This window comes from Lampris incognitus, chromosome 10, assembly GCF_029633865.1.
Source record: "Lampris incognitus isolate fLamInc1 chromosome 10, fLamInc1.hap2, whole genome shotgun sequence".
Taxonomy (NCBI): Eukaryota; Metazoa; Chordata; class Actinopteri; order Lampriformes; family Lampridae; genus Lampris; species Lampris incognitus.
In genome coordinates this window covers 32,191,754-32,205,801 of record NC_079220.1, presented here as the reverse complement: position 1 = coordinate 32,205,801, position 14,048 = coordinate 32,191,754, and the positions used below count along the sequence as shown (strand labels likewise).

Genomic DNA, 14,048 nt, shown 5'->3' with positions numbered 1-14,048 from the left:
GATCAATAGTCCTCCCTCTGTCTGACCTGCTGCTTTATTTGAGTAAGAGACTCACTTCTCTACAAGGACAAAGAGGCTCATTAGACCGCTGTGATGTCACGCTGTGAAGCAACACTTATTTAAGTTGATCTATTACTGATGACCCATGAAAGAATTCTGGGTGAAAATGTTTCATGCTAACCTTCAACAGATATGTATTATTAGACATTACTTTACATATATTCTTCTCAGCTGGATTCCCTGCAGACTGGCAGACCGTGAGAATCTGCAGTTCGGGCATTGACCTGCTTTTATTGAGACAGAATGAGTTCAAAAAGAAGAGAGGATGCTTAAGAAATCACTTGGCTGGAGGGATACTGAGGACACAAGTAACACACACAGCCCTAATACATCCAACTGTGTTTGCATCTCAGGGATCAGGAACCAGGAACTCTATATTTGTCATTTCAGTTTCATGTATTTCCGTACATGAAATGAAATGAAATATCGGTTTCCCCCAGCCCACAGCAGTGCAACACAAAGACAAAAACTCATATCCAAAAACTACAAGAACTTCAAGAACACACATACTAACTAACACATATCTAAACTAACACATATATCCAAACTAAAAAATAAAAATTAAAAAAAAGCCGCTGTCCAAGGGAACGAACGCCAGCCAGGATGACTGTCGGAACTGCCAGTCTGCATGGGCTAGCAGTTAGCTTAGCATGCCCCACTCCCACATCCTGTCAGATTGCCCTCGGTGCTTCCTCCTCGGGCACAGCTCCAGGCATGGGCCATGGTCCTTGGGCCCACCGGACGCAGCAGACCAGGCTCACCCAGCCAATCCAATGCCAGCTCTCCCAGCCAGACACCCTCGACACACCTCCCCACACTCCACACCAAAAACACCACAGTCAACGCCAGAGGAGGCTCTTCCGTTCAGACCGTTCTCAGTGTTATCAGAACTGTTGGTCTGCTTGGGCTAGCAGTTAGCTTAGCCTGCCCCGCTTGTGTGTCCTGTCAGATGCATCTGACAGGACGCATCTGTTCTTATTGTGCTCCTTCATATGCTAGAGTAGAATTTCAGTTTACTGCTATGTTATATGCCGTTCTCCATTGTTCCCCATGACCTCATCTGCCTCAGTCATTAATTTTTGTTGTTGTTGTTTTGCAGGTGATGTTCCAATGAAAAGACGTTCCACAAACCTAATACTTAATCCCAATCCTCACTGATGTGCAGGGAAGACCCAGAAAGCCAACACAATCTACTGTTTCCTTTTGGAGCTAGATGACTAACAGCTCAATGGTGTCCCTGGCTTGCTGTGAAACACACCGTCTGTACCGCAAGCGCCTTGCTCTTCCGCTGATACATTAGGAAAATAACAAGCAAAAGGTGATGCATCCACTGGAGGCATAACTTAATACTGCTGAGCGGGATCTGTTGCAAAGAGTTTTGTTCCATGTAGAGTGACTCCACTCCATCTTCCAAGTTCAGCATGAGTCAGTGCCTCGACAGTCCGGTTCAGTAAAGGTGAAAACACACTGATCGTGACTGGATGCATTTGTGACTGGTCTGGAAATGCTGTAGATACCGGCTTTCCCCCCCATAACTAAAGTATACTCATTAAGGAAGAGAATTAATCGAATTATGGGTTATGTTATGTTTTTATGCCCTTGTTAAGTTGTTTTTGAATTCCCATTATTTTATCTTGCTGTATCTTGCTCTTTTCGATTGAAAGCATTCCCTCATGGGAGTCTTTATGCATTATCTGCTCTGGCCTGGTGGGCATATCATCCACCTCACTTTTTCTCAATGTTTTCTAGTCAGATTGTTAAATTTGGTTACACCTACACAAAAACAGCCACTAAAGAGAAAAAACGACCAAGGCTACTTCTCTTTAGTGCAATATTAGCAGTTTCATGAGCCATAATTCACTTCATTAATTCCACTGCTGTCTAGATCCCATTGTAAATGTGCACGTTTGTAACTTACAAGGCTAGAACACACTTGAATATTGATCTGTACAGATTTATTTCCTCACACTGATGTAGTCAATTCCTCTCTATTCTCCTTCTCTCTGTTAGGAGAAGTGAGAGGGGATGGGTGTGGCTCAGTCCTTCTGGTAGCGTCATCCAGAATCAGACACCCAAGAGCACCCCTCCCCCTTCTTCCTGTCCTGGCGTTGCCAGGTCTGCCTCGTCCTCCACCCTCCTCCTCTTCTTCAACTTGACGCCTCCGGAGAAAGGTGGACGGGCAAATCCAGTGCTTCCCTGAGCGCCGTCCGATAGGTGAGGGCGGCGAGGGCTGCACTGTCATCGGCTGATTGAAGAGGTGAGAGTGCGATGCAGATTGGAGGATGTCGGGGGACTGGGATGAAGACCTGTGTAAGAAGGCGCTGGTGCTGGTGGAGGAGCTTTGCTTCAACTCCCCCAGAGGCTACAGCCAGAGTGAACACTGCCAGGAGTTCAGCTACCTGCTGAGAGGTCGCAATAGACAGCTTGACACAGGTATCACAGCTCCCATGGCGCCGTCACATAGATTAGGATGTTAACCAATTAGGAGCCAAATGTTATGGAGGAGACCTGCTTTCATAAGTATCTTTAAAAAAATCTACAGACCACCCAGGCCAAACTATGTTTTTACTCAAGAGTTTGCTGAGTTACTATCCCATTTTATGTCCAAGAATGACAAAATTCTTGTTTTAGGAGATTTTAACATACATGTCCGCTGCCCTTCTCAGACTTTTGTCATCGGTTTTGTGGACACTTTGGAATCTTTTAACCTCACTCAGGCAATACAAGAACCCGCACATTCAAAGTTCCACACACAGACCTAGTTCTGTACGGTGGTCTCAGCCTGGGCAACTTTGAGACTAAGGATCTGTGTGTCTGATCACACAGTGTGGCTTTATCCCAACGACCTATTAATCACAGTACACCTGTCCGCTGCCCTGTTTTTAACTCTACCTCTGCTAGCAAGTTTTCTTAGCTTTTTATTGCTGCTTGTTTAACTGCCTTTAACCTACATTTTAACACAGAGGAGCTGGTCTCCCTATTTAATCACACTTGTCAGAAGGTTCTGGACTCTGTCGCCCCCACAAAGACAAAAAGTCAAAGAACACTGCAGCCCTGGCTGATTGAATCCACCTAGGAATTAAAGAGAGACTGTATGAGAAAGGAATGTAAATGGAAAAAGCAGGTTTACATGTGTTTTATGACATCTGGAAAGATGCAATGAGGAAATATCAAAAGGTAGTTGAAGAAGCAAGAGCATTCTTCTCTAATTTAATTTTAGCAAATCACTCTAACCCCAGAATTTTATTCAAGGCAATAGACTTGGTCATCACCTCCTCCCCCTGTCACAAGAGATGTGTGAGAAGTTTTTAATTTTTTAACTTTCTATAAATAGGGTCAAGGATATAAGGCAACCAATTGCCCCCCAGACTGTCTTTTACATGCTAGTATCTTAGCAATTTTGAAGCTGTATCATGGTCCTTTTATCTGAAATGATATCCCATATGAAATCAACCCCTTGCAGCCTTGATATTATTCCCACTAAATTTCCTAAAGAGGTTATTGACACAGTTGGACTCAGTATTTTATTGATTATTAATAGCTCCTTAGCAACAGGCATTTTTGCATCTATTTTTAAACATGATTTGGTCCAACCTCTTTTAAAGAAACCTTACATTGTTCCTTCTGTTCTTAAAATCTTTAGGCCATTCTCTGAACTTCCGTTTTTATCTAAAGTTTTAGCAAAAGTGGTTTCAACCCATCTTCTAGCTTTTATGTGTCATAAACAAATATTTGAGGTGTTTCGGTCAGGTTTTAGAGCTTTACACAGCACAGAAACGGCCCTCCTCATGCTAACCAATGATCTCCTTTTAGCAGCCAATGGAGGACAGCACAATATTAATTCTTTTAGACCTAAGTGCAGCTTTTGACACAGTAGATCATACCATTTTAATTGATAATCTTAAACGCAGGTTTGGCATCAAGGACACTGTACTTAGTTGGTTTTATTCTTAGAGAGATCCTACTCGGTCACCATAGGTAGTTACTCATCTTCTACAGCTCACATTACCTGTGATGTACCACAAGGTTCAATGTTAGGTCCAATTTTATTTTCTATCTGCATGCTTCTACTTGGCCAAATCATCCAACATCATAATGTCTCTTTTCATTGCTATGCCAACGACACACAGGTATACCTTCCCCTGAGACCTGGGGACCCAAAACGCCTAGCTGCTGTTCTAGATTGTCTCAGTGATATCAACTGTTGGATGGCACAAAATTATCTTCAATTCAATAACTCAAAATCAGGAATCATATTGTTCAGTCCCCCAAACCCTATCAGTCTTATTGGCAGTGGGCTTGGTCCCTTGTCTGCGAATGTGAAGCCTGTTGCCAGATATTTGGGAGTGCTATTTGACCCAGATTTAAGCTTTGAACCATGGATTAAGAAACTGTCCAGTCCTGTTTCCTTCAAGTAAGAACTATCTCTAGAATTTAGTCGATGCAAACACACTCTAACCTGGAAAAAGTAATTCATGTTCCTGTTTTCTCTAGACTTGACTACTGTAACTCCCTCCTTTCTGGCATAAACCAAAAGTCCCTATCGCACCTCCAACTAGTTAAGAATGCAGAAGCTAGACTTCTTACTGGTTTCAACAAACAACATCACATCACTCCAATCTTGGCCTCTCTTCAATGGGCTCCCTGTTTGTTTTGAATTGATTTTAAGATTTTACTGATCACTTTTAAAGCACGTCTGGGCCTGGCCCAAAGTTACATATTAGAATTGTTGACTCTACATGAGTCAGTTCGCAGCCTTTAGATCCTCAGGTGGGGCCTTCTGGCAGTTCCAAAGTCGAGGTTTAAATCTAAAGGTGACTGTGCTTTTGCCGTCAGGGCCCCTAGGCTTTGGAATGACCTGTCTGAGGAGATAAGACTTGTAGAATCAGTGTCTTCTTTTAAAACACTTCTTAAAACCTATTTTTATAGACTTGGTTTTATGTGATGTCATCTTTTTATTGCTTTTATTCTTTTAATTGTATTTATATTTACATTTTTCATTGATTTTTTTACTGACTTTTTATTACTTTTACGTCTATCTTTCAACACCCTTCTATTTTCTCTCTACTGTGGTTTTGCATCTTTTTTTTTAACTTTACCTTGATTTTACCTTAATTTTGTCTTGCTTTTGTGTGGCCTTATTTTGTTTTCTGTTGTGTATTGCTTTCTGAGTATAACGCTTTAATTTCTGTGTCTGTCAAGCACTTTGTAAACTCTGTTTATAAAGGTGCTCAAGTGTAAAGTGTATTATTATATTATTATACTATAAGGCTGGTCATAGGTCTTGCGCTCTCAGAGCAAATAAAGAAGCCCAATATAAACTATGAAATATTAATTGGCTCTGCTGCATAGGCTACAATACACGTCCAGCATATGGCAGTGAAAGAGCCTCTGTGGAATTCATATCCCTCTGATCATAATTACATCAGTTACAACAAATATGTAGTGTTTTTAATCAGCATAGGTGTGTTATGGTGCACAGTGGATTACATCAGTATTGTATTGGGGTTCTCCTTGATCTTTTTGGAAGAGCAGTGTGCTGTGGTGCAGACTAGAGTGTATAGGCATGGTTTAGTGTCCTGTAGCTTTTGGAGATGTGCTTGGTCCTGGGTGAAAATGTTTTAGGCGTCGGCGCCCCTTACTCACCAGCCGTAGTGTTTGTTTGCTGACAACCCATCCTCAACCCAACCTTCTGAGAGCACGGGCTAACAAACGCTGTCACAGCAAGTGGCTTGAGTAAGCAGTGGAGATGTGTTTGATGTAGAGAATGTGCGACTCCCAGCGGGGTTACAACAGTCACTCACTTATTGACAGAGAGTCCCAGTCTCACTTCGCAGTTGGCATCAGAGAACCTCCCTACCCCCACCAACCCATTCAGCTACCCCGTTAACTACATTTTGTGGATTTGCGAGGGATCCTTCGTGGATCACCTTGTAGGCAAATGGAAAAGGTTTACCTGCAGACAGTCTCCACACACTTTGATCACAGCCTCGTCTTAGTATTCGTGCCCCCTTATCTGCCAAATCACACACCTAAAAACAAGGCCTTGTTTTTTCTTCTTCCCCATCTGGATCAACCGTGTCATGCCAAACCCTTCCCTTCTTCAGCTTTCATTTTAAATCAGCATCGCCTTCTATTCCCTTTGCTTCCCATCTTTCTTCCTGTCACCTTGTCTATTGGTCTTTCCCTCTCTGCCATTATCTCGTCAGTCTCCATTTTTTTCACACATGATGGCGGTTGCCTATCATCAACTCCCTCCACCAACCCCCCAGTGAACAAGACAGTGTAAAGAGGTCAGCCAATATGTCAGTTATGACTTGTGCACTATTCTGTTTTGTCCTGTTTGTGTCCCCTCTTCCTCAACCTTCTCCCCCACCTCCACCCTTACCTCTTCACCTGTCTCTTGCTGCTCTCTACCTTGTGATACTTCACCTTCTCTTCCCCTTCAACTTCTTCCTCCTGCTCCTCACACCACCCCACCTCAGCAATGTTCCCTGCCTTTCTTGCTCCTTCCCCCTTGCATCTTTCTCTCTTTTCACCTCCACCCTCCTCTCTTCTTCTTCATGCCTTGTTCTTCACAGTGACAGATCAATGTCTCTCTCTCTTTCCCACCCCACCTTTTGTTCTCTGTCTCTCTCTCTCTCTCTTTCTCTCTCTCTCTCTCTCTCTCTGATCATTTCTTTTGAACAAGCGCTGATTAATGACATACACAGACTGATGAATTATTCATCATAGGACTCTAGAGAGGAGAGAGGAAAGAGTGAAATTCGCCGGAGAAGGGTGAGATGGGGGTTCGTGAGGGAGACAGACAGTCGTGGTTGAGATGGGGAGGGAGAAGGGACAAGAGAGGAGGTTGGAGGGATGCACAAAGACACGATGAGGAGAGGAGAAAGGAAGAGCATGCAGAGAGAGATGGCATGAAAAAATTAGTGTGAGGAACAAGGGATGTAAGAGAGAGGATTAGAAGAGAGGGAGAGGGAGGGAAGGAGGGAGATAGCAACAGAAGGCGTGCTGAATTCCAGAAGATGTACCCGAGTCCTGCTCGTGTTTGTACATTCATTTGCTCTCAGCCTCTCTGTCAGTGCTTTACAGATAAAATTTCACTGTCGTTTGTGTAATCTGAATAGTGTTTATGTCTTTATCATGCCCACAAAGCCACTCTGAACTCAAGTCAATCGATGTCAATTAATGTCTGTGCGTGTGTGTGTGTGTGGAGGGTACAAATATTTTTCTGGGATGGCGGTCTCACTGTTTAACTCCAGGGTAATGCTCAGCTAAGCCACAGTCAGCCGAAGTGGTTAACTGGCAGCGCTCCTGTCCGAAAATAACCCAAGATGCCGAGGAGAAGGTTTAGGGACATTAGCAGCTAGATCTACTAAGCCTTACCGATCCCAGAATGAATCTCTTTGATTAAGTGCTTTACCGTATATATTAGCCGGGATGGGGCTATGATACAGTAGGATCCTTTGCTCTCATTGGCGGTCATCAGAAATGTTCTTTATAATTATACAAGAAGCAGTTTGGGACACTCATACATGCTAATGTAGTTCCATGGCACGTCTACAGTACGCACATCTCGACGATCAACAGACCTGCAAAGGGTCCCGAGGCTCACAGCTGGTATGGCCTCTACTGTAGCTTATCCACAGTCTCTTCTGAAGGAGTGGGCTGCTGGAACTGCCCAGCATTCTGGTGCTGAAATGGCGCTTTTCTCCTCCTCTGGCTGTGTTTCATCTGGATGACTCATCCACCTCCCTCTCTCACCCCAGACCCAATCCCTCAGCCGTCAAAAGATTAAAAGCTCATAACCACCAGGAGATGCTTAATAACATTGCACAGGAGCATCATTGTGGGCGTTACTATTTCCATTGTTTGCTCTTTCCTCATCTTAAGATATTCACGCTGCTGACAGCTGCCCCGCTGAAGCTCAGAATTCATATGTGGTGAGATGAGCTTCAGGGCTTGCATGGCAAATTACTACCACAGGGGGTACCCTTTCCTCCTGCCCCCTACATGAAAATCTTCTACTTTATAGAAATATGATGTGGGCTTTTGCTGATCATGATGATATGGCTTATTTACCATGCAACGGTTTACCGTAAAACCAAGTAATCTTCTTTTGAAACCCATATTGCACAGCTTGTAAATATTAAAGAGGAGTTAATCACCCGTTTTTAGCCTATCTCTGCCTACTCACACATATAAAAAAGATATAAAGGGGTGTAGATGGCGACAGTGATGAAGGTGTCCATGTAAAAAGGATATAAAGGGGTGTAGATGTAGAGGACAGTGATGAAGGTGTCCATGTATAAAGGATATAAAGGGGTGTAGATGTAGAGGACAGTGATGAAGGTGTCCATGTATAAAGGATATAGGGGTGTAGATGTAGAGGACAGTGATGGTGGTGTCCATGTATAAAGGATATAAAGGGGTGTAGATGTAGAAGACAGTGATGGAGGTGTCCATGTATAAAGGATATAAAGGGGAGTGGGTGTGGAGGACAGTGATGGAGGTGTCCATGTATAAAGGATATAAAGGGGAGTGGGTGTGGAGGACAGTGATGTAGGTGTCCATGTATATAGGATATAAAGGGGTGTAGGTGTAGAGGACAGTGATGGAGGTGTGGGTTAGACTAAAGGTAGAAGTGTTGTAGTAGAACATCTTGTCCTAGCTCCTCTCAAGTCTACCCAGAGAGATTCGTTTCTAACACCTGCGTGTCGTCTTTCTTTTTCTTTTTTATTTGGAGGGGGGGTTACGTCCGAGGGGTTCCCTCCCTTTTTTTCTCCCCAGTTGTACTTGGCCAATTACCCCACTCTTTCGAGCCGTCTCAGTCACTGAACCAACCCCTCTGTCGATCCGAGAAGGGCCGCTTCTTTTCACCTGACAGTGAGGAGTTTCACCAGGGGGACGTACCAAATGGGAGGATCACGCTATTCCCCCCAGTTCTCCCTTCCCCCCAGAGCAGGCGCCCCCAACCAACCAGAGGAGGCACTAGTGCAGCGACCAGGACACATACCCAAAATTCGGATACCCACCTGCAAACACGGCCAATTAATTGTGTATCTAGAGATGCCGACCAAGCTGCAGGTAACACGGGGCTTCGAACCGGCGATCCCCGTGTTTGGTAGGCAACAGTGTGTCGTCTTTCTCCTCGCCTCATATTCTGTTGGTCCAACACGCTGGGCACCACATGGGTTGACTATGTCACACTGGTCTCTGTGTCTTTGGTGCCCCCATCTGATGTGGGCAGTTTGCCATTGTTGGTTGTGATGTGTGTTCTTTCCTACACACGACAAAAAGCAGATGTTCCCCTCAGTGTGGCTGCGTAACGTTCTGGTTTTTTGTTGTCTTATTTGTTGTGAAACGGGTTTACTACCTCTTTAAAGAGGGAAATATGAAATATATGGATGAATTTGTGGTTTGGACACCTTCTGTTTCCTGAAAGCCTGCCCCCCCTCCCTTTATCTGTCTCTCTTTCTCTTTCTGTCCTATCATTCCTCCATTGTCCTGTAGAGATCTCCGTCAGTCTGCTGTCGGTGATTGTGACCTTCTGCGGCATCGTGCTTCTCTCCGTCTCTCTCTTCGTCTCCTGGAAGCTCTGCTGGTTGCCATGGAGAGACAAGGAGGGCGGGGGCCTGAGCCTGACGTCGGGGCTCCTGCCCGGAGGCGCCGGCGTTGGAGGTCTCGGTGGCGGAGGGGCCTCACTCCTTCCCCCGCTCCTGCAGAGGAAGGAGGGCCACTCCTCCTCATCGCTCTACCCAACCCTGGGGCAGCAGGGCCAGCACCACCCCCATTTCTCCGAGCTGGTGGGGTTGGAGAGAGGGGAGGTCGGAGGTGTGGTCGGGGGTCCCCAGGAGACCCAGGAACCCTCCTACCTGGACATGGACTCCTACCCCAACAATGCGGGTGAGGGCAGCAGCTGTGCATGCAGTATTACTTCGCAGACCAAATCACACCCCGACTATGAATGTAGTGTAGTCCATTACCTAATAGCTTTCAATTCGATATACTCCCTTACTGTTTATTAGATTTATCTGTATACTAAACAGTAAAAAAATTCACAAGGCACCAGCATGATGAATACTTATTATCTCATGGATACATTTTATTTTCCCCATTGATAAAATACTTCCCATTACAAACAGAACGGCACATGTTTTTTGTTGTTGTTGTCTTTATTGGAGAGAGGATAGTGACTTGGCAGACAGAAAACCAGGGGACGGAGACATGAGTACGGCATGTAACAACGGTCACTGGCTGTAACTGAACCAGGGACATTGGGGTTATGTGGCATGCACTGAAACCACCTGGCTACCGCAGTGCCAGGGCAGCACCACGTTAATGCACAGCACAGGGGTGGGCAATCTTATCCAGCAAAGGGCCGTTGTGGGTGGAGGTTTCTGTTGCAGCCAAGCAGTGACACACACCTGATCCCACTAGTCAACCAGTAGAGTCTTTGCTGAGGAACTTGCTCAGGAGACACAGGGGTGTAACTGCCTGGGTGAAACAAAAACCTTCACCCACACTGGCCCTTTCTGGATAAGACTGCCCACCTCTGGTATAGAATATACCACAGATTGTACAACGCATAATAGAAATGCTGCATGAAGCAGTCACAAATTAAAACGTGATTCCAATACTAACAGTTGTCCCTCTCCAGTGCAGCACATCGGTGTAGTTTACAGTGACAAAAGGTTCTGTAGAAGAATACAGTAAGACACAGGTACAGCCATGCTGGCTGTATTCCACCTGGTCTACTTCCTCCATGTTGAGTGCCACCACACATTCACACTCCTCTCTGTCTCCATCACCTAGCCATTTTTCTTCCTCTTTCACTCTCTTCTCTAGTCACACTCCTCTCTTTCTCATTCTCTTTCCTGTTCTCTTTCTTTCTCATTCACACACTTTCCCATTCGCCCTTTTCTCATTCGCTCGTTCTCATTCTCATGCTTTCTAATTAATTGATCAATCAATGAATTAATCAATTAATTCATATTCTTTCTCATTCTCTTTTTTCTCATTCTCATCATTCTTTCTCATTCTCCTCTTTTTCTCATTCTCTTTCTCATTCTCATTTTCTTCATTCATTCATTCATTCATTCTCATTCTCCTCTTTTTTCTTATTCTCATTCTTTCTCATTCTCCTTTTTCTTTTTCGTTCTCCTCATTCACATTCTTTCTCACTCTTTCTCCTCTTTCTTTCTCGTTCTCATTCTCTTTCTCATTCTCCTCTTTTTCTCTTTCACACTCCTCTCTTTCTCCATTGTCCAGCCTTTTGTCTTCCTATATTTCTTGCCAGGTGCATGTTGAATAGTCATTTCATGATGTGCTCTTGACACATCATGAAAGTTCAACCAGCAGTTTGTCTCTGTACCTACAAACCTCTGTTAGGGTTTTGAATGTATTTCAGTATAGCATTAGAGACTTAGCAAATTGCTATCAGTTTGTATTTTATATGTTAGATTTTGAACTTTTGTGTATCAGTTTTTAATTTGAGTATGCAGACGTTTGTAATATGGACTGTAAAAATACACTGAGACTGAATTTGAATAAGAAATTAATTCAAGAATTTTCAAACTTGTGTTCAATAAATGTATTTTATGTCCAAGCAGTGAAAAATTCACCCACTTGTTAGTAGTAAAAAACCCCCCACAAAAAACCACCTAGTTCTTCCCCTTGCGAATGTCTCCCTCTGGGCCCTTTCTGCTCTCGACCACAAACTATCTGTTAGCTCCATGTAATGTAATACAATCAATCACATCAATGACACCACCCCTGCTTTACAATAAAAAGGCGTCACTTGTAGATCCACAGTAATTAGTGTGTGTGTCAGGACAGTAACAGAAGGGACACTAGAGACATATTCTGTCTCCGTTCTCCTGCTGTTAGGTACTCTGAAGCTGAGCCAGACGTCTCCAGACGTCCCTAACTCAGAGGGAGGAGGAGGAGCCCAGCCTCATAAAGACCTCCCTAATGCACACTCTCAGCAGCAGGTCACCTCACGGTCAGTGCTCTCTCTGTGTGTGTGTGTGTGTGTGTGTGTGTGTGTGTGTGTGTGTGTGTGTGTGTGTGTGTGCATGTGTGTGCCCACATGCAGAATTGTTTGCTTATATGTGTGTGTGGTGATGTGCTACAGTGTGTGTGTGTGTGTGTGTGTGTGTGTGTGTTTGTGTGTCTGCACCTGCATTTCTCTATTGTGTTGGTGTGTGCACGTTTGTTTATGTGTGTGTAAGAGTGTCAGTTTGTGAGTCTGTCTCTGTATGTGTGTGCAAGCATGCATGTAATTATTTTGAGATAGTCTTGTTTGTGCCCAGTATGTGTTTGCATTATACTTCAGTGTGTGTCACAGTCAGCTGTAGCACCATTCCCCTCTTATCTGTGGGCACGCCTTACTTTGTATTTACCCTCCAAGCTCTTGTGTGTGTCTTCAGGCCCAAGCCCATGACTCACCAGCTCTCCAGCCCAGACTTCCACGGTGAGGAGAAGGAGCAGGTAACCAGCATCGGCCAGATCAAACCAGAACTCTACAAACCCAAGGGTGACCAGGGGGAGGGGAAACAGGGCGACACCTGCGGCAAGATAAGCTTCCTTCTGCGTTACGCCTTCAAGTAAGTCAGTGAGTCCACACACACACACACACACACACACACACACACACACACACACACACACACACACACACACACGTCTCCCCTCCCACCTCACAGGCCGGTTATGTGAAATATAAATGACAATACAGCCCTCTGTTCTTTTCGGATGATGCGTGGCAGAGAGATGTAGATGTTTGCAGGAATGTTGGAGCCTTTTTGGAAATTGTTCTTTTATTTACTTTCATTTTGCTTTTGTGAGGGCCTCTAACACGCCCCTATGAACGCTGTCAGCTGGTGAATTTATGTTCCATGTGCCATGCAGAGAGGATGGAGTGAAGGGAGTGTGTGTGTGTGTGTGTGCGTGCGTGTGTGTGTGTGTGTGTGTCTATGTGTGTGTGCTAGGGTGGGGGTGTTTGCCCCTTGCTTGCTTAAGTGTGCAGCTGGGCCGGCGAGGCCCGCCGTTTCTGCCTGCCTTGACATACAGAAACATAACAATGGGAGGAAACTGCTGATGGTCGGAGAAACGCGGAGCGAGAGGCCGTCTCAGTCATGAATTATACATGGTGAGCCACTTTAAACAGCAGCCCCTGTCAACACGTAATAACACAACACTGTCTTCTGCTTGGAATTACACATGCAGTTAGCAGGAGGTTGGGGGTGGCTGATGATGGAAACGGTTTGTGTGTTTCCCCTCCACATTTCTGAAGCTGCGAGATAATTTATGTTCCGCCACGCTGACTGTCGTTACATCGGCGAGGAATTGTTCTGGAGAGACGAGTGAGAGAACAGCAGGGCAGATCAGAGATCGAGCTGCAGGAAAGTGTGAGCCGTCGTGTCGGCGCGCGCGCACACGTGACCCACGTGCATGTGTGTGCCGTGCTGTTAGCGGAGGAAATGCGATGAGATGGGGACGTTAATGTGCGAAGCCTTCGTTGTTTGGGGAATAACAGATGGTACAGCAATGTCAATCTTTCTGAGGGCCTCTGGGGGGAAGTAGCTTTATTGACACCCCTTTCAAAAGCTGACAAATCGCCACTGTGGGGATAACGTCTCGCTTTCAAGCATTGTCTGCAAGGAGCGGAGTCGTGAATTTCCCCTCACCGTTTGAGTAGATGCAGGTATATTTTCTTTAGTGTGCCAAGAAGCGATTATGTAAAAGTCTTGGTTTCCAAACCTGCTCCTGTGTTGCTGTGATGAAGTACATGTGACAGGGGAAACACCTGCCAGCCTGACTTTGCAGCGAACATCGTTTGCCGTGACATGACACGGAAATGGGGGGAGTTTTATACACAAGCCTGTACCTGTCATTTCTAGTTAAGCCCGAGCATCTCAATGAGCTCCATCAATCAATTCTATTGAACGTGTTAAAGAAAACAAATAAGCAGTCAAAACAAATAA

At 44.9% G+C, this 14,048-nt stretch overlaps 1 protein-coding gene across 1 annotated transcript in view; it reads left to right on the top strand.

Annotated features, from left to right (window-relative positions):
• The first annotated feature begins 2,342 nt into the window (after positions 1-2,342).
• syt3 (synaptotagmin III) overlaps positions 2,343-14,048 on the top strand; it is a 51,078-nt gene continuing 39,372 nt past the window's right edge. The window contains exons 1-4 of the mRNA XM_056288201.1: positions 2,343-2,493; positions 9,574-9,966; positions 11,950-12,064; positions 12,492-12,668. Coding sequence (XP_056144176.1) covers positions 2,343-2,493; positions 9,574-9,966; positions 11,950-12,064; positions 12,492-12,668 — 836 coding nt within the window. The remainder of the gene's footprint in view (positions 2,494-9,573; positions 9,967-11,949; positions 12,065-12,491; positions 12,669-14,048) is intronic.